At 41.0% G+C, this 24,685-nt stretch overlaps 2 protein-coding genes and 1 long non-coding RNA gene across 3 annotated transcripts; all 3 read left to right on the top strand.

Annotated features, from left to right (window-relative positions):
- Positions 1 to 491: 491 nt before the first annotated feature.
- LOC145634208 (akuammiline synthase 2-like) lies at positions 492 to 18,691 on the top strand. The gene is made up of 2 exons (XM_081685634.1): positions 492 to 1,397; positions 17,734 to 18,691. Exons 1-2 carry the CDS (start codon positions 512 to 514, stop codon positions 18,264 to 18,266), a joined length of 1,419 nt encoding a protein of 472 aa, XP_081541760.1. The 5' UTR covers positions 492 to 511; the 3' UTR covers positions 18,267 to 18,691.
- On the top strand, positions 3,152 to 4,660 carry LOC145634207 (uncharacterized). Its single transcript, XR_014113380.1, has 3 exons — positions 3,152 to 3,413; positions 3,649 to 3,701; positions 4,383 to 4,660. It is a non-coding gene; the product is annotated as an uncharacterized LOC145634207 (long non-coding RNA).
- A 3,791-nt stretch (positions 18,692 to 22,482) lies between the features above and the next one.
- Positions 22,483 to 24,111, top strand: LOC145636081 (akuammiline synthase 2-like). Its single transcript, XM_081687532.1, has 2 exons — positions 22,483 to 23,221; positions 23,591 to 24,111. Exons 1-2 carry the CDS (start codon positions 22,483 to 22,485, stop codon positions 24,109 to 24,111), a joined length of 1,260 nt encoding a protein of 419 aa, XP_081543658.1.
- The last annotated feature ends 574 nt before the right edge of the window (positions 24,112 to 24,685 follow it).

Genomic DNA, 24,685 nt, shown 5'->3' on the forward strand with positions numbered 1-24,685 from the left:
CAACAACTTATGTTAGTTGACTCAAATTATTTTGGGCCTTAGGTTTTGTTGTTGTTGTTATATTTTTAAGAAAAGCACTAAATCTTATAGAATATATTTTTAAGAAATGCAGTATTAATTTGGATTTTTAAACTAATCATATATTAACCTAAGAAATAATTTATATTACTAATTTATTATAAATAAATGTTATTATGTAATCCAATGTTGGACAAGTTACATTGTCTACTTTTTAATTAGATTTTTTTAAAAAATATATATATTACTTAGTAGTGTGAAAGTTGTGTTTCAATAAATGTGCTAATCTAGATAATGCATTAAATTAAAAAAAAAAAAATTGTTTTTATTCCTAGCTCACTAACATATACTGAATAAGCTAAAGTGAAGCACAAAATTATAATAGTTATCCTACCGTTTAAAAATTAAGGGAAGAAAACAAATGATGAAGCCATCAGTTTCCTTAAATGGTAAGAAAACACTAAATATACAAGTGAAAACATTATCAGTAGAAATGATGAAGCCATCAATTCCTACACCCTCACATCTTAAACCTTACCACCTTTGCCTTCTTGACCAATTCTTTGGTTTAACCTATGTGCCGCAAGTTCTCTTCTACCAAAATAATAATCCTTCTAAACACGATGAAAGTCAAACAAACAACGATAAATCATTAGTTGAGAACGACGAAATCATTATGATTATCTCTCGTCTTAAAGAGTCCCTCTCCAAGACACTCTCTGTATTTTATCCTCTTGCTGGCAGGCTCACTGCGGATGAGTCCGCCATCGATTGCAGTGATGAAGGGATCGCCTTTATTCAAGCTCGAACCAACATTACTCTAGGAGAATTTCTTAAATCTCCTAATCGTGTTGATGAACTTCCTCAATTTATCCCCGGGATTAGTACTAGAATTGTATCAGCTTCGGAGGTAGTACCACTAGCTATTCAAGTAACTGTTTTTGGATGCGGCGGTTTGGCCGTCGGATCGCAATATCTTCACAAAATATTTGATGGGGCTTCTTGGGGGAATTTCCTCAACACCTGGACTGCTGTTGCTAATCAAGGGGTAGATCAAAAGATTGTTAAGCCGGATTTTGCTACCGCCATCTCTCTCTTTCCCCCGTGTAGCTGGGCTTCTAAGAGGAGTTCGAAGATCTTAACGACTCGAGCATTATTAGATGGAGGTAATCACGACGATGAGGATGATCAAACTTGTGTTGTGAAAGCTTTTGTTTTTACTCCCGAAGCCATTGCTAAGTTGCAGGCTATGGCAAAGAGTGAGCTTGTAAACAATCCAACTCGAATCGAAGCGCTTTCGGCCTTTATTTGGAAGCATGCCATGGCTGCTGCTGCTGCCGTTGCCGCCTCCTCCTGCAAATCCAACGTTAATGTGATCGGTAAGTACACTGTATTCAACTTTATTTTTTTTTTTTTTTTTGGGTCATTTTTGTCTTAATTATAAGTTATAGAGATTATATAGGTTTATTTAGTGATAAACAAAAAAGGTGTCAATAAGGAGTATCAAATATGAGTCTCATAACTCTTGATTAAATTACATAAAATAAATAACAGGTTGACAAAGATATTTTGTTGATTTATTTTCAAATTAAAAATACCACTACATTCCTTCCTTCTAAAAATATCACTAGATAAATGATTTTTGTTTATTTTGAAGATAAATAGGATAATCCCTATTTCTCATGGTGAGAAACGAAATTTGTTTCTCATGGGGGGCATTTTCGTGAATAAATCAACAACTTTTTCATTATTGTGGGCTCCACATTTAAATAAACAAAATTTGTTTCTCACCATGAGAAAGTGGGGCACCCTCATAAAGAAATATGGTACTGGTAAAAAGTAAATCAATTTTTTTTTTTTTTTTTTAATTTTGTTTCTGGAAACAGAATGCTCCTGGGAGTCTTAGGGTAGTAAGGGTAATCAAGATGTCCTAGAACTATGTCCAATGTATGTCCAAATTTCCTTCAGCTATGCCTTGCTGTCCGAGAGCTAAGCCTACAAAAGAAAGAAGGTTAACTGCCCCGGGGGTGTGACCCGGGAAAGCCCCTCCGATGCTTAAGTCAGCGAACGTACTTTCTAGTGAGAGAAAGTAGAGAGAGAAAGAGTACTTTAGAGAGAGAAAGTAGAGAGAGAGGATTAGAAAATTAGGAAAAAGTTACCATCATCAATGATTGGATAGCTATTTATAGATATACTTTCAGGTGGCAGAAGTTGTAATTGATTGGACAGATTAGGGGTAAATCCGTACTTTGCTCTGACTAATGATGGGCTGGATCATGGAGGGGTATTTTCGTAATTCCAGGTCACTGGGCTTAGGACAATGGACTAGGCCCAAACATTTAGCCCCACGCGTGATGTGGGAACGAGATCGCATGAAGTTCGGATATCACGCTGAATAGAGAGAAAGAAGGTTGCCATATATGTTGAAGTAAATCCCGAGGTGTACCTGAGGGCTAAAATGAGCCCCAAGGGTATCCGAGGGCTAAAAAGAGCCCCAAGCAACTTGCAAGGGTGAAAACCAGCCCCAAGCAATGCACATAAAGTACTTTAATTCAGATGATTGAGCAGTTTTGAGAGCTAAGCCTGATGATGGCTTAGGGGTAACTGATGAAACTTCCATTTCATAATATTTTCTTCAGGCCGAGTGTAATACCCCATATTTTAAACCCGTTTAATTATATTAATCAAATTTATTAATTTAATAATGTTCGATTTCCTTCCAAATTATTTTAAAAATATAAATATGTATTTAGATAATACAATAGCATTATTTAACTTATCAGTATATAATTTTACGGAAATAATAATTACATTTATAAAATATTTTATACGTATGAGTTAAGCCGGAAATGTAATACTCGAAAATCATATTTTTACTTTGAGTATTTCTTTGCTCCAAGTCAAAGGACCCAAGTCCATTTCTTACTCCTAAAGCATGACCAAAGTCACAAACTTCTCTTACAAACTTGAATACTTGGCCTCCAAGTTGTTGACATCATACATGATGTCAATAACATGACCTCATAAGCTTCCTTGACCCCCAAGTTGTTGACATCATACATGATGTCAATAGGGCTCTCAAACTCTATAAATAGGATCCAAAGTTCAGCCATTTTAAGCCAAAAGTCTCTTGCCCTCAAAGCTCCATCCTTCTTTCATCTCTCTTCCTCCCATTTTCGTACTTCTTCATCCCGTATATGTTCCAGGCCATTTTTCAGCCACTTCTGTTCATTTTTAGCATTTTGATATTTGAAACAAAGTTGTTCTTCTCGAAAAATCCTTGAGGTTAGGCTCAAGAATCACCCAATTCGGAGTTATATACTATGAGATATGGCCTCTGCAAGATCTGACTCCTCCTTTTCAACGTGAACCTTTCTACTTTAGGTTGTTTTGCGGTTAGTATTCTAAAACTAATATTTATTTTTCAATTTATTATTATAAGGTTTTATATTTGATTTTATTACTCCATATAATGTTTATTCAGGAGATAATTCATGGTAGTAAATCTAGGTGAATAGTTGTAAAGAGTCAATATAATTGTTCATGCACAACTAGTCTAGGGTCGTTATTTAATGGTTTAATGTTCATGGGTTTAAAAGTTTTTGATTTAGGATTATTGGTTCCTTGTAGGGGGAATTGCAAGTTTGAGATTAAGAAATTTGTGTTTGTTGCAAAAGATCAAGGTACGTACTCGTGGCTAGATCTTTAAATATGTGATTTTATATAAATGTGTTTTGTGTTTTGAATGATGAAATATGTTTGAATGTTGAACAAGGATTTATGAATGTTTATGAAATGAATATTGTGAAATGTTTTATTGTTTGATCTTTGGAAATAATTTCAATGTTCTATAAAGTTGTTTATACACATACTTGAATTCAAGTTCATTTTAAAGAATAAATGTTATTGAAATCCCATACATGGGAATTGGAAGGTTGATTTATCAAAGATATATATTGGATTTTTATGACTCCCACTATGCGGAGATAAAATTGAAGACTATGGACTATGTATGACCTAGTCTTTCCCCTTGATAGCACTATGTAAGGAGTTACTAGCTTGGGGGGTGTGCACACTTAGGTGGAAAAATGATTTGTGAAATGAGGATTGGATCTATCCATGCTTTGTCTTAGACTATTTTTGGAAAATTATTGATTTCGGAAATTAATATATTTTAATATGAGAATTTATATTCACGAGTGGTTTGAATCAATTGTGATTGATTAAAGTCGAAACTTTTGAAAGCATGTTTAATGAACTAAATTGATTTTACATGTTTAGCATTTGTATGTACTTAGCATTTTGGCTAATACGTATTTCTCTTTTGTTTTGGCTTGGCCCTACTTATCATTAATGATGAGTAGATAGGTGACGGCGATCAGAAGACGTGAATTAAATGCTGCATTGGGGACAATGGGCGGTGATCACCTAGTTAAATTTAGTAGACATAGTATCAATGTTTTAGTTACTTCAGAAATTTCTTGAACTATTATCATTATTATTATTAAATGAAAAGTATTTTCTTCCGCTGCAAATCTCTGTTAAGCCTTACGTAATCACGTGGCGGTAATACTCCCATGTTACTCCCTAAAGTTGGATTATTATTATTGTAAATATTAGAGAGTAATTTGGGGGTGTTACACCGAGCCCCATGTATTTTTCTGAGGGCATTTCTTGTTTCCAATTTTGACTGAGCTAGGGATTTCTAGAGATAATCTGATGATGATTCCTTGCTAATTAAGCTGGTAATTTAAGCTTAATCCTTCAATGGTGACTTCCTGGGCTCAAGCATTACTTAGGCCCATTTGAACCAGGGTTTTGAGGAGTTGCCATCTCCTTAGCTTGAACATATGAACTCCCACTGTACTTGCATTTGCTTTTCACTCTTTTCATTTTCCTTAGAGAATTTTCAAAGAATTCCCCCAATTTTTCTCCCAAGTTCTTGAGAGTTTGAGTGTTCGGGTCACATCACCCAATTTCACATCAACAAGTTCATCCAAGTTAATCAAGATCTTCAAGAGGTATGTGAAAATTTCCACTTTTTGATTCGAATTTGTAAATCCGAAAGCATGTTTAGGCGTTTATGTACTTGCAATTTCTGAAATTTTGATTTCACCTAAGGGTAGACTTATTTGGACTTGAAATTGAATTAACCCCGGGGTAGAATGGCTATGCCCAGCCGAGTTTAAGGATTTTTAGGATAATTTTCGAATATTTTGGGGTTTGTGTCTAGTAATTTTCGAAATTTGGCTATGGGTGAGGGCGGTTATGGATTTCGGCCAGGAGGGTAATTGAATTTCAGGATTTTTTTTTTTTAAATATTTTCGGGTATGCTGATGTGAGGAGAGATGAGAGGGCCGAGGGATGTAGAGCAGGCCGAGTGAGGTTCTCGCCTAGCCGAGGGAGTATGTCGCACAGCCGAGGGGGGTGCTGTGCGACTGAGGGGCGTGAGCGCCGAAGGAGGGCTGCGCACAGGCCGAGTTACCTGGGTAGGGTGAGTGATGCGAGGTGAGAACTGAGGGAGTAGGTGATTTCCGAGGGGGTCTCACGCCCAGCTCTCGGCTTTGATGCGGAGGATGATGCGGGTGAGGGGATAGGAGAAGGTGTGAGTGAGAGCTAAGCTCGACTTGGCTGAGGGGGTGCCAAGCCGAGGGGGTTGGTGCGCAGGCCGAGGGGGGTGAGGTGCGCAGGCCGAGGGGGTACCTGGCGCGCAATCGGCTTGTTCGGCCGAGAGATGTCGGATGGCCGAAGGCTTTACCTTGTAAATTTTGCGTTTAATGCGAGAGCCGAGAGAGAGAGCTGAGCGGGGTGATACCCTGGCCCGAAATAAGGGGAACTGATGTGCGAGAGAGGAGAGATTAGCGAAGAGAGAGAGAGGGAGACATGTCGAGGGCTCGGCTGGGCTTGCTAGGCCGAGGGGGTAGAGGGATGCCGAGGGATATGAAGACGGGTAAGATGAGTAGGCCGAGGGTTTTTAGTTGAAGGGAAAATACTGAGGAGAGTGTGCTGACCGAGAGGGTCGATTGGCGAGTGCTGAGGGGTATGCTATGCGAGGTGATGTCGAGGGACATGCTGCGCGGGCCGAGAGCTGTGAGGTCCGTCAGCTTGGTTATGCCGAGGGATGCATAACAACCCCGGGTTAGAATGAATGCCGAGGGGGTTGACAGTCTATTACCCCTGGGTGAAAAACAATTTTAGTGTTTTTTGGGTTTTACCTGGGAGCTTTGGGAATTTTTTTAGCTAAGCTTTAGAGTTTGTAAGGTGAGGTAAGCCGGAGAGAAAGGATGAGGGGTATACTCAGCTCTTTGCACTTAGTAAAGATTTTAGGAATTTTTCAACACTTGCATGTGTTTTTCACCTATACTTGATTTTTAATTTTCTAACTCTTGGATTTTTGTTGCTATTTTCAGAAGTATTTCTCTCCGGGGTGCTTGATTAGCTTCAAGATAATTCTTCTCGGCCTCTTTGAGCACTTGGTGAGTCTTCTATACTTAGTTTTTTTAGCTTCAAGTATGATGTCTCCATGCTTAGTAATTATTTGTTATTTTTTCCTTGTATGCGTGCTTGTTCCTCGGCTGCGCTTGTGATGATATTAGGCTTAGAGGTACGCCTGTTGTATTTTTGTATGTACATTGAGAATTCCTCGGGGTAGTCTTGAGTTGAGCTATGCATGTATCATGAACGACCAAGCGACTCAAGATTACCTTGACTCTCTCCCCGGCCCTTCCTCTTATGATTTGTTTAAGGAAATCTGGGCGGGGGGAGTGCTTGTAACAAATGTAGTTGGTAGTAGTGTTGATTCTTTTGTTCCTTTGGGTGTGCCTTTTCCATGTGTGCCATCCCCACCCCCCGAGCATGATTTAGGCTTTGATTATTTTTTGCCTCCTTCCCCTTGGGAAATTTCTCTTGCACGTGAACCGACTTCTAGAGGTTCTTTGAACAGATTGCTTATTGACGGAGTGGTGACAATGTCAAGTGAGGATGATACTTCTGCTTCTCTTGGGGCGCCGGTGACTTTTAAACCACCCGTTAGGAGAGTTAGCCCTTCTATGTGTTATCCCTCCACCTCTTGGCTTAGGTCTTTGTCTGAGGGTACTAGACATTTGCAGGCTAAGTATCACATTAGGGAGCCTTTTCTCATCTCCCCTCCTGGGGGTGATAGCACTGTAGATAACCCTCCCCCAGGGTGTATAGCTGTATACAGGCAATGTTTGGACAACGGGTTGAGATTTCCGCTACACCCTTTTATTGAGGAGTTGTTGATCGAGTATAACCTTAGCGTAACTCAGCTTGTCCCTAACTCCTGGTTGACGATCAACGCGTACATAGCCACTTGTAGTTTACTTGGAGCCCCTTGCACCATAACCACCTTTAGGAACACACATAGGATTCAGGAGGTCCCGGGCAATGTAGATAGCCACGGGTGGTATGCTTTTCATGATAGGGAGTTCTATCTCACCATAAACACTAAACCCACGAGTCAAAAGGGCTTTCGCCATACCTTTCTCTTCATTTACCATGCTGGGGGTTGGAGGGTTCCCCGAGACCATAGCGGAGTGCCTAGAGTTGGCTTGAACTACAATGTTCCTGCCATGGAGGTTGATGAGGCCGTGACGGCTGTTTGGTTGCAATCCTATAAGGAAAGAGGGTCCAAAGAGAAGCTTCTAACCATGTGGATTCTGAAGGATAAACATTTTCAAAAAGAGCGGTTTTTGAGTGTGGTGGGCTTGAGCCACACGTATGATAGTGGTAGGATTTATTTTTGTTTACTTATGTTTTTTCCACTTCTATGCTTTCTTCTGGGCTTTGTTGTTCGCTAACATGTTTGTGCAAATGATGATTTCAGGTGTTGCCTTCAAACAGCTGGCAAAGAGATTTCAGAAGAAGATGTCGGAAGTGAACTTTTGAGCTGCAAAGGTCAAGTCTTCCATGAGGAAGGGGGACATGAGCGTTCCTCCCCCTCCCCAGGTATGCTTCCTTCTTTGAAGTTGGTTTCATGAAAAGTTGGTTTTTTACTAACTTCACTTATGATTTGTTCTTTCAGAACCCGAAGAATTCCAATTTGAGGAGGAAAACGGCTGGGAGGGGAGAAGGATCCTCCCAAGCCACCTCCAACATGGAGATAGATGACTTGGGGTCTCAGCTTGTCTCTCCGACCGGCTCCACTCACATCGAGCTTCTGGAGGCCGAGGGCTTTGGGGACCGAGGGAAACAGCCTCGGGAAGAGGAGAGCGAGGAGGAAGGGGGGAGAACTACGAGGACATGACCCCTTACTTTCCTGACTCTCTCCTCGGCATCACAAAGAGGGGTCGGAAGAAGACCGTAAGGCAAACCATGGTCCGATTTCCTTCGGCGAAGGATATCGAGGTGGTGGAGAAGGATCCCACTAAGGCTATCTCCTCGGCCTTTGATAGCGTCTTGAAGGTATACTTTGCTAAATAATGTCAAATTTTCCTATCTTTATTTTGGTTGCATCTAACCATCATCTTCTTGTCTTTTTGAAAATGTAGGCCGGCATGACTTTGAGTGTGCTCGCCGAGAAGTATAGGAGGGGGGCCATGAAAGATGCTGAGGGTCTCCGAGCTGAACTTTCAAAGGCTAGGACCGAGATTCATGGCCTTAAGGAGGAGCTCAACTCGGCTCGAAAGACGGTGAAGTCGGCCAAGAAGGAGCTTGCTGATGCTCAAGAGGCCGGGACATCCCGCATTCAAGCCCTTGAGACTCAGCTCAAGGAGGCTAAGGAAGAGAAGGAGCTGATCGCCAAAGAGCTGAAGGGGAGGAAGGACGAGCTGGATCAGATGAAGAGCGACCTTGCTGAGGCTCAGAGGAAGGTGGAGCAAAGTCAAGAGGAGATGATTGCTGAATGGAAGAAGACTCCGGCTTGTGCTGATTTCCAATCTGAGATTGGATGTATGGCCTTTGAGGCGGGGATTGAGGATGCCCTGACTCATATGCAGGTTGCCTTTACCTCCTTCGGTCTTCAGGACTCGTATTCTAAGGTACGAGGCAAGGTCAAGGACCTCGTTCGGGAGGCCGAGGAGGAGGAGCAGAGGAAGCTGCTTGCTGAGGAGAGTATGACCGAGGAGTAGCTTCTCCAGCCCTTGGCTTTGTCTTCACTTGTTTCTTTAGGATGTCTTCTTTTTTATGAGATTTATGATGTTTTTGTTGGAACTTTTAGATTTCTACCTCGGCTTGTATATTTGCACATTCGACTTTTACTTGGGCTTTTCTTATTCGTAGTAGATTTTATGTGCTCAGCCTCCAGCTTGTTTGTCACTTAATACTTGTTTTTTGCTTGCTTACTCACCCTTAGGGGCCAAAAAGAAGCCCCTAGCCATAAATAAGGGCTAAAACGAGCCTTATGTTATTTTTGTAAGGATGTGATTTGTGTGATCATTCGGGGGCTAAACGAGCCCCAAGTTATAATTTAGCTAAGTAAATGGACTAGGAGAGCTGAGCTATCCCTGCTTGTTATAACAAAGTAAAAACGATTTTGGGGCTAACATAAGCCCCAAGTTATAAGAGTTATGCTTTTCCAACCTGTTAAATTAGGCTGGGGGCTAAACGAGCCCCAAGTTATGAGTGATCTTTCGGCCAGGACACTATCTCAAATGCTTGAGTAAAGGCTAGCATCTTGCCCCAAACATTGGAACAAACTTTAGTGTTTAGCGAACCGAAATGCCTGATGCCCGGCATGCGGTGCTATTAAATGAACGTTGGCTATGCTAATGAGCGGTATAAAAGTTTCAAAAAATAAACTAAGTAAATAACAAATGCAAAATAAATGGGGCAAACATCCCAACCGGGGGTTTTTCATTATATTAACAAAAAAAATGAAAGTCAATACAATGATGCGCTATATTGAAGTTGATCTCCTAGCATCGGCTCTTATTGCCCCTAGGGCATCATTATGATGAAGATGCGCTTAAACATAAAACCTCCGGAGGTTGTCTGCATTCCATGGCCGAGGGATGACCTTGCCATCAGGGTTTTGTAAGCGAAAGGTTCCTGGGCGGACTACCTCTGTAATCTTGTAGGTCCCTTCCCAATTAGGGCTTAGCTTGCCCAACGCTGGGGCTTGCCCGCAGCCTCACATTTTCGGAGCACCCAATCGCCTTCAGCCAGGGGCCTTGCCTTGACTTTTTTGTTGAAATAACGAGTTATCCTTTGCTTGTATGCTATAGAGCGAAGCAAAGCATCTCCCCTTATCTCTGGGAGTAAGTCCAAGGCCAGGAGCTTCAGCTGATCATTCCGGTCGGGGTCATAAAAGGTAACCCTGGGGGATGGGATCCCAACTTCCACAGGGAGTACCGCATCACTTCCATATATTAAGGCAAAAGGAGTTTGCCCCGTAGCTTCCTTGACTGTGGTACGAGTGGACCATAAGATCCCGGGCAAGTCATCCACCCAAGACCCCTTCGTACCTTCCAGCATTGTCTTCAACCCTTTTAATATTGTTTTGTTTGCCGCCTCTGCTTGGCCATTGGTCTGGGGTCGGCACACAGCTGAAAATCTTGTCTTGATTCCAAAATGCCCACAATACTCTATGGTTGGCCCACTGTTGAATTGCCGGCCATTATCTGAGATTAAGATGCGGGGTACCCCGAAGCGGGTGATGATATTTCTCCAGATGAACTTCTGGACTTGCTTATCAGTTATTGTTTCCACTGGCTCAGCCTCAACCCACTTGGTGAAGTAATCCACCGCCACTATCAGAAATTTCCTTTGCCCTGATGCTACGGGGAATGGTCCTAGGATGTCCATGCCCCAACGATCAAAGGGTAGGACTGACTGAATACTTGTGAGTGCATTGGCCGGGACATGGGGCATGTCAGCGAACCTTTGGCATTTTTCACACTTCTTGACAATTCTGGCAGCATCATCCCTCAGGGTTGGCCAATAGAATCCTGCCCTTAGCGCTTTTCCAGCTATAGTCCTTCCACCCTGATGGCTACCTGATGTATCCATTTTATATAGTATTTTACCCCCGTCCCTTGGTCATAATTAGTAGTGTTTTTGGCTCTTTAGAGCCACTTTTATTACTAATTGGTGTTTTCTAGTGTTTTCGTAGATTTGGTTGACTTTTGCAAGGATTTATGCTTTTGGAGTATTTTCCCGAGATATTTAGGAGCAATCACGAGCACTGGAGAAGCACGACCAGATTTTATAGCCCAGGGCCGGTTGGAGCCATCGAACCGGTGATTAAGGGCTCGGTAGAGGTGATACCGGGGCGTTTGGACCGAGTATTCAAGACCCAAAGAGGAAACCCAGATTGGCCCGAAGAATTGGAGCCCAATCGAAGTCCAAATATTGGCCCAAATGATCCGCCCGGCCAAAAAGGCTGGCGCCCGGAGGCGCGCCCGGCCGGGCGGGAGGAGCGCCCGGTGACGCGCCCGGCCGGGCGTGAGATAGCTATTAAAGATAAAAAGGCGCGCCCGATCGGGCGGTGCCTCGCCCGATCGGGCGCGTGTATATTCAGGAGACAATTAGAGTCGTTTTAATTTGTTTTAGTTTAGGATTTTTGTACGGAGTATAAATACTCCTCCGTAATACGATTTTAGGACGACTTCTTCTTCTCTTAATCCTTTCTCTTAGACTTTCTCTCTCTACTTAGTTTTCTCTCTCTTAATCTCTCTCTAAACCTTTGTTCTTATTTCTTTGATTAATTCCAGATTTACTTTGGTGACGATTTCTCTTCCCTTAATCTTAGTTATTTATTTTATTCCTTTGATCATGATTTATTTTATTGCTTTGCTTAGTTTATATTTAATTATGTGTGAGTAGTTTAATTTCTAGGGTTTGTGGGGATCCATAAATAATATGAAGGGGTAAATTATTGTTGTTAATTATCAATGCTAGATTAATTTCCTATTATTTGATTTAATGCTCTGTGACTAGATTAGGCCTATCTTTTATGCATGAGTTTGACAATATTGATTCAAGAATCGAGAGATGAGAATTAATGTTTAGGTCTAGTTTCAATAGGCAAGTTAATTTATAAATGGTTAAGTCAAGATTCGAGAGATGAGATTTAATACCGATAAATTAATTATGTGGTTGTAATAAGTAGCGAGAGCCCTTTACAATCTGGTTAATTGATGCATTGATGATTGACTATTATTGATTGTTGGTATTGCATGATAATTTCTTATTGGATTGTTTTAATGTTTTACAATTGCGGCTTGTAAAAGTATAGCAATATTAAATTGATGAATCGAGCAGATGTTAATTTGATATTAAAGGCTATTTTCAATAAGAACTTAGATCTAGTAAATTGCGAGAGCCTGTTAGGTCTATGTTGGTTAATAAATTGCGAGAGTCTGTTAATCATGTTATTTGTGCAATGTCAATGATTGATTACCCTATTTTGCCCCGGAATATTATTTATTGGTGAACCTATACCCTAGATCCTTTTATATATTATTTTCTCCCTTTTCCTACTCTTTTTAGTTTAGTTTCATATTCAACTTTTAATATTGGTTACTTAAATAATTTAGATTATAATATTTAATTAGGAGTAAAAAGACTTGTTTCCCTGTGGAGATCGACCCTACTTCCCTATCTACTTTAGTTAGTGAATTAGGTAATTATTTTTGATTAGGGGATACGACTTTACCCTGTCACTACCGCATGCCCCCTCATGAATTTCTCTAAGTACATAATTTCCCTCCTCCGGGGTTATGCACTTCAGCAACGGGTGAGTAAAAGATTTTTTGTAGAGGATCCCATCATGAAGTAAGAACCACTCACTCCGCTTTTTGATTACTTTGAAGTCAGGGGTGTCCTCGGGCAGCTCCCCCTTCAAGCATTGAATAATCTGGTCCATCCAAGTTTCCCCTTTATCAATGTCCATGACAGCAAGCTTTTGGATGCTTGGCTTCTCTAACACTTCCCACATAATGTTTCGGGGGGCTATCCCCTCAGCTGAGCTTGCTAATCGGGCAAGAGCATCAGCTTGCTGGTTCTCTGAGCGGGGGATGTGCCTGATCTCGAATTTGTCAAATGATCTTGTCAAGCCTTTAGCCTTTTCAAAATAGGCTTTCATATTCTCTTCCTTTACTTCAAATTCTTTCGTCATTTGCCCCACTATGAGTTGTGAGTCTGAGCATACTTGAATGGATTTTATCTTCATGAATTTGCATAAGTTCAGCCCCAAGATAAGAGCCTCATACTCAGCTTCATTATTTGATGCATGGAAGACAAACTTGACTGCATATTCAAACTTATCTCCCTCCGGGGAGATGATGACTAGACCAGCTCCACTCCCGGCCTTACTAGACGACCCATCCACATAAAGAGCCCAAGGGGCGGAGGTGTCTGTTGGAGTAGGCCTATGAGCGCATTCAGCTATGAAGTCGGCTAAGGCTTGGGCCTTGATGGCCTTCCGGGGTTCGAACTCAATTCCGAAATCAGCTAATTGATCCGACCAATCCGTCATTCGGGATGAATGATTTTTGCTCTCTAACACTTTCTTGATTGGTTGGCTGGTGAGGACTTTGATTGGGTGTGCTTGGAAGTATGGCTTCAGCTTCCTACTCGCCATCACTAAAGCATACACCACCTTCTCTATAAGAGTATATCGGGTTTCAGCCCCCCTCAGGGCATGGTTGACAAAATAGACAGGTACTTGGCCTTCATCTCTTTCAGCAACAAGGACCGCACTAAGGGCATAGTCTGATATGGCCAAGTACACAAACAACGTCTCCCCGGGGAGAGGGCTAACAAGCTTCGGAGTGTTCATCAAATGTTCCTTCAGCTGCTGGAAGGCTTTCTCAGCTTCCTCATCCCATAAGAACTTAGGCCTCTTGAGGGCCTTGAAGAAAGATAGACTTTTATCCGCTGATCGGGATAAGAATCTCCCCAATGCGGCTAGGCAGCCTGTAAGGCGTTGCACTTCCTTCACATTTCGGGGGGATTCCATGTCAAGAATAGCTTGAATCTTATCGGGGTTGGCATCAATACCCCGCTGTCAACCATGAAGCCCAGACACTTTCCACCTTGCACCCCGAAGACACACTTGCTGGGGTTAAGTTTCATTTTGTATTTTCTAAGGGTTGTGAAGGTTTCCCTTAGATCAGTTATGTGGTCCGTGCTTTCCTTGCTTTTCACTATCATGTCATCAACATAGGCCTCAACATTCCGACCTAGTTGCCCTTCAAAGATTTTGTTCATTAAACGCTGGTAGGTAGCCCCGGCGTTTTTCAGACCGAAGGGCATCACATTATAACAATACACCCCTTGGCTAGTGATAAAGGCTGTGTGGGCTTGATCCTTCTCTGACATGGGGATCTGATGATACCCCACATTGGCATCCATGAAGCTTAGGAGGGCGTGACCAGCGGTCGAATCTACCAACCTATCAATCTTAGGAAGAGGGTGATCATCCTTCGGGCATGCCTTGTTCAAATTTGTAAAATCCACACACATACGCCAAGAACCATTGGGCTTCCTAACCAGCACTACATTGGATAACCACTCGGTATATTGGCATTCTCGAATGAAACCCGCTTCGAGAAGCTTTTTAACCTCAGCGGCTGCAGCTTTGTTTCTCTCCGGCCCAGCATGCCGGAGCTTTTGCTTGACGGGCTTGTAGCCCTCTTTGATGCTCAGCTCATGAGTCATTACCTCGGGGTCTATGCCCAGCATTTCATCTGCTGTAAAAGCGAAGATGTCCTTGTATTCTCTAAGTACTTGAATGATTTCTTCCTTGAGTTGGGGTCCAAGTTCTTTCCCACCCTCACGGTTCGAGCGGGATCATCCCCTAAGGGTATGCTTTCATCTTCTTCAATAGGCATAGGCTTACCGTATTGCTTTGGATTTTCAGCCATGTAAATGCTCATGACCGGGTGTGGAGGTTCATCAATTTCCATGGCTTTCCTCTTGGCCCCCTTGTCCTCCTGATTAACGGAGCTCTCAGGTGTCTTTAAGCTATCTACATAGCATTTTCTTCCCTCAAACTGATCTCCAAATATCTTGCCCACCGATCCGTCATCGGTCTCGAATTGGAGGAGTAAGTGATAGGTTGAGATGGCAGCCTTAACCCTATTGAGAAGGGGTTGGCCAAGAATCATATTGTATGGTAGAGGGGTATCCACAACTAAGAATGTATGAACCAAGCTTCTCCCCTTGTTCTTTTCTCCCAAACGTACGGGCAGCTTGATCGTTCCCAAGGGGTATACATGATGCCCCCCAAATCCCACTAAGGGTTTCTCTAAGGGTGTCAAGTCACTTCTTCCAAAACGCATTTGTTCGATGCATTTCCACGTAATGATATCCGCTGAACTTCCACTATCCACTAAGATCTTCTTCACCTTAGCATTGGCCACCTTCATATGAATCACTAAGGGATCATCATGAGGCCTTTGAATCTTTTTTCCTTTGTCATCCCCGAATACCATGAGGGGTCCTTCGGGGCAGATGAGGGAGTGCCGATATCATAGATGGGCTCTTCGAGCAACCGCAAGTGACCCTTGCGTGCCCTGTTAGACAAACCCCCGGAGGCAAACCCTCCGGCTATGACATTGATGCTCAGGTTAGTATCAGCTGAGCTATGAGCTTCTTGCACTTCCTTGGCGGCCTTGCTTTGCTTATCCTTCGGGGGAGACTTGAGATATCTGTTAAGCTTTCCCTCTTCAGCTAGCTTGTCAAGGGCTCTCTTAAGTTCTCTGCAGTTCCGGGTGGTATGACCACACTCCTTGTGGTATTCACACCAAAGCTTCTTGTTCCTCTGCTCTATCGGCGTGTTCATGGGGTTAGGATTAGGAAGAATAGCCTTGTGCTTTATGTCCAAGTAGATCTCACGCCTGTCAGCGTTGTACTTAAGTCCTTCATCATCACTCTCAGCCCTTCTCGGCCTTCTATTCCGGTTGTCATGATAATTATCCTCTTGCTTCCTCTTCCCCTTGTTATTTGCTACGGGTGCCTTGCACACCTCACTAGCTTCAATGATCCTGTCAGCTCTCTCCATAGCTTCAGAGAAGGTGCTCACCTTGTCATGGACAAGTTCAAACTTCAGCTTGTTAGACTTGAGCCCGAAGAGAAGGGCTGTGAAAGCAACATTGTATTGGAGGTCGGGGATGAGCTGAGACTCGGTGTTAAACCTCTTGATATAGTCTTTAAGACTTTCATTCTCCCCTTGCTTCACCGTCATCAAATGAACGCTAGTCTTTGTTTGCCTACTCCCAGCGATGAAGTGCTTCTTGAATTGAGTGGCTAACATGTCAAACGTCCTTATGCTCCCGGGGGTAAGGTTGTTGAACCATGTCTGAGCTATGCCCTTGAGAGTAGTAGGGAAGAACCTACACCATGAAGCCTCACACCCGGTTTGGACTCCCATCTGTGCTTTGTAAGCGTTCAGATGGTCAGTCGGGTCTGTCTTTCCATCATAAGGGTCCAATGTAGGGATCTTGACCTTAGGAGGAATAGGGGTATTCATTATCTCCTGGCTGAAGGGGGTGATGTTCTTGACAATCCCGAGCCTCCGGGGCTTGGGGGAGGAAGGACGCTCGGGGCTTTTGCTTACTGAACGAGCGGGCTGATTAGTTCCACTTCTTGGTCTGGAGGTAGCCGAGTGAATCATGCTATCTCGGTACCTTGTTGACCCATGCCGAGAGTGAACTCTAGTTCGACCTCTCTGGGGGGGGGGGTTGTTATCTTCCTTGGAGTTCTCCCTCTTGGAGTTGATTATATCTCGGGCATCTAAAGTGCCATCCTTCAGCCTTCGGTCATTGATGATCTCTCTAGCATCTCTTGGCCTGCTTGGCTGCCTTGTCTCCCGTTGGGGGTCATGGGACTGATTGGGCTGAGAGCGGCGAGATGTCTGATGCTGAGGCCGAGAGGAGACTTTATGGATATGGGACACATGAGGAGGAGGATTAGGCTGTGGAGCGCTCCCCTGCCTTCCTTGCCCCACTCCTTGGTTGATAAGTGCCCCGAGGCTTTCCTCCAAGTTTCTGTTGATTTGGGCCGCCAGCTGGTCCAAGTCTCGGCGAGTGACCACCTGGGGACTGTTCACTTCTCTCTCAGGCTCACTATGAGTCCTAGGTAAAATTTCTTCGACTGCGTGAGGGTTCCTAGCCGAGAGAATTGGAGCTTGCCTAATGGCATCTTGATGAGAGCTGCGGGGACGCCTAGTGTTCACCATGACTTTTTGTTTGTTTCCCCACAGACGGCGCCACCTGTTTCTGGAAACAGAATGCTCCTGGGAGTCTTAGGGTAGTAAGGGTAATCAAGATGTCCTAGAACTATGTCCAATGTATGTCCAAATTTCCTTCAGTTATGCCTTGCTGTCCGAGAGCTAAGCCTACAAAAGAAAGAAGGTTAACTGCCCCGGGGGTGTGACCCGGGAAAGCCCCTCCGATGCTTAAGTCAGCGAACGTACTTTCTAGTGAGAGAAAGTAGAGAGAGAAAGAGTACTTTAGAGAGAGAAAGTAGAGAGAGAGGATTAGAGAATTAGGAAAAAGTTACCATCATCAATGATTGGATAGCTATTTATAGATGTACTTTCAGGTGGCAGAAGTTGTAATTGATTGGACAGATTAGGGGTAAATCCGTACTTTGCTCTGACTAATGATGGGCTGGATCATGGAGGGGTATTTTCGTAATTCCAGGTCACTGGGCTTAGGACAATGGACTAGGCCCAAACAAATTTCAAAAATACTTTATCCTAAAAATCAATCTACTATGACTAGGGTACTTTTTGTTGATTGCAAACAGGTCCTTCGGTGTTGATTCATTCAGTGAACATACGTCCTCGAACCAATCCACCAATACCCTCAACGACAATTGGAAATTTGATAATTCATGCATATGCATCCTACAAAGAGCTCGAGGAGAATCAGCCTATATCAGATATGGATCTGAAGGATCTGGTTGCTGAAACTCGAAAGGGGTTATCAGAAGCAAAGGATGCCGAGTTCTTAAGCAAGTTTAAAGGCGAGAACGGGGCCGAAGCTATGCGCCAGTACAAGCAGAAGGTAGCAGATATTAGCAAAGATAAAAATATAAACACATACAAGTTCACCAGCTGGAGTAAACTCGATGTGTTACCAAACTTTGGATTCATTGGGATGCCTGTTTGGATTGGATTTACTGGTGGTAAATTAAGTTCATTGTTTAAAAATCTCGTTACCATGATAGAGATTCCGGCTTGTGGTGGGATTGAAGTTTGGTTAATATTAGACGAGAAAGAGATGTCCGTCTTACGAACTAGTGCGGATTTCCTTGTATTTGCTTCTCTTACTTCTTGACCTTTTTTTTTTTTTTTTTTTTTTTTTGAACGGACTTCTTGACCTTATTTCAAAACTAAGGGTCCCAACGAATTTGCTTTTATGTATTTCGGTGTATTAAGTGCTTGTAATTTGAATAAAAAATAAAACTTTCAGTTACAACATTAATTACTTACCATATGTCTTTTTTTTTTTTTTGTTACATTAATTACTTACCATAATTCCCTTTCTTTTTGTTACATTTTACTCGAACGTGTGTATATATATTTCTCTTCTACTCCCTCTGTTTTTTTTATATGCATCACTTGGGAATGCACATAATTTTAGGAGATAAATATAATATTGTGACTGGGTGAATAAATTATTATAATAAAAATATGATGGGGACCATGAAAGAGAAAGTATGTGAGAGAGAATAGATATTTTATTATTTAAGTGGGGACATAGAAGAGAGAGAAATGATAAAATAATTTGAGTGGGGTTTAAAGCAAGAGAGAGAAATAATAAAATATAGTATAACTTTACCAAATATAGAAGTGATGCATATAAAAAAACACCCATAAAAGAAAAGTGATGCATATAAAAAAAACGAAGGGAGTAATTAACCATGATATTTCTCTTAAAAATGTTTCATCATGTGATTTTGTGGTTTAGTTGTTGTCGAAATATTCCTTCAAATTCTGATAAATTGCCTATTTTTTTTTTTTGGATAAAAAACTGTTTAATAAAAGATAAAATGTTGTAAAAGACTACCGTTAGCTAGAACTATTGTTGACATAATTTTTCGACATTGACCCACAACAAAACACCCTGAAAACGACGCTTCATCTCCAAAACCAACACCTCCGCCTTGAAACTACCACCAGCCGAAACACCATCTAACCCCAAAGAGGCTGGTTTAGAGGGGTGTTTTGGGCTTGGTCAACGCCAGAAAATTAGTCAACGGTAGATTTTCGGCCCAAGATAGTCTTTTACAACATTTTACCATTTATTAGATAGTTTCTTACAACATTATTTTATTAGCTAGTTCCTCACAAATTTTAGGTTTATTAGATAGATTATGACAAAAAAAAGCCTTTTGAAAATTACTGACTATTAGACAAGATTCTGGCATAAAATTCTTAATTACCCTGTTACAAACATTATTATTTTTCATTGTGGACTATACTTTATGCATCTAAATCTTGTTTACTTTGTATTGTCACGACTTAAAGCGCATTAATCAAGATTAATTGAAGTTGCTTAACTAAAGCAATTTTTTTTAGGAAAAATTGACATTTACTACTAGCCAAAGCACCATGTATCAGATTTACTACCCATTTAAAAAAAAAAAATTTATATTACTACCACCCAAAATCACATAATTAAAATTTCACTACCACTTAACGGAATCCGTTAAGTTTATTAAAAAAAAAAATTATTTTAAAAAAAAAATTAACCCAACCACCCCTTCTACCCCCCCCCCCCGGTCGGCGACCGACGGCCGGCGCCGGTGCGAACCCACTCCCCACCCCTATGCAGCCAATGAACCCCTCTTTCCCTTTCCCCGTTCTCGCTGCCCAACCCCCACCCCAAATTGAATTACTTCCATTAATTCCTGGCGTTTTCGACCTCGGTTCCTAGCACTGAAGCGTCGAAAATGGATCGGAGAGCCTTGAAGTGATTTGATAGAAGATTTTGATTGAAATTAAATCACAATTGAAGCAATTAGGGTTTTGAAAAGGGGGGAAATTTTTGTGCGGTGGTGGTGGCTTACGGTTGACGGAAATGGAGTCCAAGCATTATCGATCTTGCATCAATGGGGGCATTCATCTTGTATCAATAGCAGCGACGTGTATTCAGCTTCAATTGGTGGTGGTGCGGGGCTGCTGGTGGAGCGAAGCTTCTTGCGGTGGTGCTCGCTGTAGTGTTGCGGTGGGGGTTGAAGTGTGGGCTGAGCTTGGTGATGTTGGAGAGAGCAGGGGATCGGAGTTGTGGTGGTTTGGCGTTGTGGGTGACGGTGTGAATGGAGGGGTCGGGGTAGCAAGTACGGGAAAAGGGAGGGGGTTGGTTGCGCAGGTGGGGGAAGGGAGGGGGTGGGGTCGCGCCGGCTGGGGGAAGGGGGTGGGGTCGCGCTGGCGCCGGTAGGGGGGAGGGGTGGCAGTTGAGGGGACGGGTAGCAGTGAAGTGGAGAGGTGGCCGCAAGGTGGTTGAACGGTGGCTAAACCCAAGTAACGGAAACAGTAACGATCTTAGTCTTTGGTAGTGAAATATATATTTTAGGGATTTGTGTGGTAGCAAAATAAAATATTTTTTTAAATGGGTAGTAAATCTGATACGGGATGCTTTCGGTGGTAGTAAATTTCAATTTTTCCTTCTTTTTATACTATTTCTCAAAAAACAAAGCATTGTCAATTAGGGGTTAGAGTATAAAGCATGATTAGAGTTATACGCGTTTTTGTGGATTGATTCGTTGTGTCTTTATTGCTTTATTTGTTGGTTAGAGTATAAAGTATAAAGCATTTTTAAAAAAAAATTATTATTATTATTATTATTTTTTGGGTATATAAAAGGCTCTATCAGGCAGGAATTTCTCAATAGTCCCCCCAACCCGAGATAGCATACTAGGTACTTTAAAAGTGGAGGAAAGGGTAAAGGAATCCCTACTCTAAAGTGCCTCTAACAAGGCTATGAGGTTTGATACCACCACAAGCATGAATATTGTATGATAAGCAGAGTTTCTTAAAAATCTCGCAAAATTATACTCATGGGCTGGGGTATAATAATACACTTAGCTTCTAAGCGTGCAGGTGCATAATAAGTTGATCCGGTGCATAATATATAAATTAAGGTAAGCAAAACAAGGGCTATGTAATTTAAGAAGGTAGGAATGTATTAAACGGGTTTGGGCTACATCCGCCACTAGCGTCCACTTTATACGATTTAAGAGGTTTTACCTCAAAAATATATGGAAATGAGAAGAGTAGCCCATTAGCCTTATTAAGTGGACAATACTATCACTCACATGCAGGTTTGGTCATGAATAGTCCATAATATTGCTCATATCACAATGCAATCCAACCTATGCTCTGATAAGATGTTTAACGAGTCTGTGACACATCCGTCATGAGTGTCCATTTTATATGAAAAAGAAGGTTTCACCTCAAAATCATATGGCAATGAGGGGAGTAGCTCATTAGTGGACACAATTTATTTATTTTTTTTTTTTTTTCAATGTGGGATGCACTTTTCAACATTTTTACACTATTCTAATGTAGGACAACACTTTCTCTTACATGTGGATTTGCTCATGGGCTCAACGGAATATATTATGAACATTTTAATAAGTTTTATGAGAATCAACAATGCACAATAATAATACTCCCTCTATTTTTTTAGATGCATCATTTCCCTGATATTTTTTTTTTGATGTATCATTTTTTTATTTGATAACTTTGTACCATATTTTATCATTTCACACTTTTACTTTAAACCCAACTCAAATTATTTTATCATTTTTTCTCTCATGGTCCCTACTTAAATAGTAAATAAATCTACTCTTTCTCACATATTTTTTTCATGGTCTCCATTTTAGTTTTACTATAATGAGCTATTCATACATTTACAATAACTAGATTAATCCCCGTGCAATGCACGGTTGTTAAATAATTCTAATAATAATAAATTTTACCAAAAATAATAAATATAAATATTATAAATAGACTTAGTAATAAAAAGTATGAAATATTGTGAAAGAAATTAATTAAACATGTAATAGTTATAATGGGCAATTTGATATTTAAGAACATTTATTTTAGATTTTATTTATACAAACTAAAAGTCATAATTTAATAAAAATAATTTTTTTTTAGTAAGTGGTTTTAGAGAGAAAACTTTTTATGATATTTTGCCAAGTGTTTTCTAAGTTTCGCCTTTAGTATAATGTAATTGATTGATTGATATATTACTTTCCTAAAACTCTGTGCATTCCTAGCTATCCTAAGTGATGCATATATAAATATCGGAGGAAGTAATTTTCTTCAAGCTTATAAGGTTAGGGCAGGAGGCAAGCATTGGACATCGCAATATTAGATAGAAATGGAGTTAGAAATGGAAACAATCTCAACTGAAATCATCGAACCATCAACTCCTACACCTCCACATCTCAAAACATTCAAGCTTTCTCTTCTTGATCAATTCTACCAATTCACTTATGTACCTCATGTCCTCTTCTATAACCCATCTCCTCCGCTCGAAAATGGTACAAAAAATGACAACATATTTAAAAGATTCACTCTCTAAAACTCTCTCTTTATTCTACCCTCTTGCTGGTAGGCTTACCATGGACGAATCATCAATCGATTGCAACGACAAAGGAATATCCTTTGTCGAAACTCGAGTTCTCAATTGCTCCCTCAGTACCTTCCTAGAGGCTTCCAACCGCGTTGATTTGGTTGGTCGCTTCCTATCTGAAACTATATATGATGATCAACTAATTGACAAAAATAAAAATATCCATGAAACGAAGACGGTCACAGAACTTGTGCCACTAGCAATACAAGTGAATATTTTCAATTGTGGTGGGTTTGCTATTGGTAGCCAATGGCTTCACAAGTTCTGTGACGCGGTTTCATGGGGAAATTTCCTCAAGAATTGGGCTGCTATTGCGGCAGGGCTAAAAGAGAATGTCACACCTCCGGAATTTGCTACCGCCATCTCTCTTTTTCCTCCGTGTGACTTGATCCAACCCTCAGGATTGAAGCCTAGAACACTTAAGCCTCCAGATGACGCCCTTAAGACGGGTCGTGGTGGCTGCATTGTCCGGTCATTTTTGTTTACTCCTCAAGCCATTAATGCTTTACAAGCTCTGGCTATAAGTGAACATGTACCTAATCCTACCCGCGTTGAGGTTGTGTCTGCTTTCATTTGGAAACATGCCATGGCGGCGGTGGCTACTACCGCTAATGCTCGCTTGTGTAATTCAGCTCCATCTATCTGTAAGTAAATTTTTTTTCACAAGTATTAGCCATGCTTCGATTCCATGATCTAACGTCTCTCTTAAAAATACTTCCTTAACAAGTTAGGGTCTGTTCTCTTTACCTTAACTGCGATTGTTACTTTGTTAGCATATGATGTAGTGTATATAATTTGGGTTATTATTATTATTATTATTAAAAATAAGTATTCAATATTGTGTACATATTAGAATTGATTAGGTAGAACTAATTAAAGGTATTGAAACTTGTTAAACTTATTTAAAAAGTATTTTTAAGGTAAAGAGAACGCATCCTTATTTATTTTTCTTCTTACGAGTCCTTAATAAATTTGAAGACACTTATTATTCGTCTTAATTTTACACTAAACAGGTTCCTCAAATATCCGCCACGCAGTAAACATGCGCCCGCGGACCAATCCCCCGCTATCATCAGCATGCTTCGGAAATTTGATAATTGACGCTATTGCACACTATGAAGGCGAAAATGAAGCTAGCCAAAGAAAAGTAGAGCTCTCAGACTTGGTAGCTCGGATTCGAAACGGGCTAGCACCGTTCAAGGACTCGGAGTTTCTAAGCAAGTTTCAAGGAGAGGGAGGGGCTCAAGTTATGGGTAATTACAAGAAGAAATTAAAGGATGAAAATGATAGTATAACAACATATAAGTTCACTAGTTGGAGTAAACTTGATATGAAACCAGATTTTGGGTTCGGGTTGCCGGTTTGGGTCGGGTTTACCGGAGGTAGACTGAGCTCCTCATTTAAGAATCTCATTCCTTTAATAGAGACATTAGATCATGTAATTGAAGCATGGCTAATACTAGATGAGCAACAAGGTTCTGTTTTGCAATCTGACCCTGACTTTCTTCAATTCGCTTCACCTATTTCATCATGATGTCAAATTTATTTTATAAGCCTATAATTGGCTATTTGCTTTAATTTGAGAATCGTCGTTATTGTTACGCCTTTTCAATTTTTTTATTATTATTATTATTATTATTATTTTTAAAGGAACTACTGTACAATAAACAAGATATCGGAAATGATACTTTCTCATCTTTTGTTATAGTTTTAAACATAATCTATACAAGCACGATGACCACGATAAGTCCATAAAATAACTTTTTATCATATGCTCTTTAATTAAATCGAACTGAAACTAACCCGTAAGACACTTGAATCGATTTTAAAATGATCCAATTTCAAACCGACCCGATTTCAAATCAAACCAAAACCTAACTGTCAAACCGATTTGAGAGTACTAGCCCCACTAATTTGAACAATAGCATTCAACATAATATATTTGCAATGATTCTAAATTTTTAAAAAAGTTACACAAAATAAACTATGGTCAACAATTCTAAAGGCCCAAAGTTTCTAATACACTTACAGGGAGAAAGGGTGTATTAGAATAAGAAAAAAAGCCTAAAATTTAGAACACAAGTAGGAACATTCAAGTCTTGATTATA

The sequence above is a fragment of the Chenopodium album genome, chromosome 6, assembly GCF_948465745.1.
Source record: "Chenopodium album chromosome 6, dcCheAlbu1.1, whole genome shotgun sequence".
Taxonomy (NCBI): Eukaryota; Viridiplantae; Streptophyta; class Magnoliopsida; order Caryophyllales; family Amaranthaceae; genus Chenopodium; species Chenopodium album.

Excerpts from the sequence above, each read along its gene's own strand:
- LOC145636081 (XM_081687532.1), top strand. The coding sequence starts at position 22,483 with ATGGTACAAAAAATGACAACATATTTAAAAGATTCACTCTCTAAAACT. Across the intron at positions 23,222-23,590 it reads TAATTCAGCTCCATCTATCT|GTTCCTCAAATATCCGCCAC; the intron begins GTAAGTAAATTT and ends TACACTAAACAG.
- LOC145634208 (XM_081685634.1), top strand. The coding sequence starts at position 512 with ATGATGAAGCCATCAATTCCTACACCCTCACATCTTAAACCTTACCAC. Across the intron at positions 1,398-17,733 it reads ATCCAACGTTAATGTGATCG|GTCCTTCGGTGTTGATTCAT; the intron begins GTAAGTACACTG and ends GATTGCAAACAG.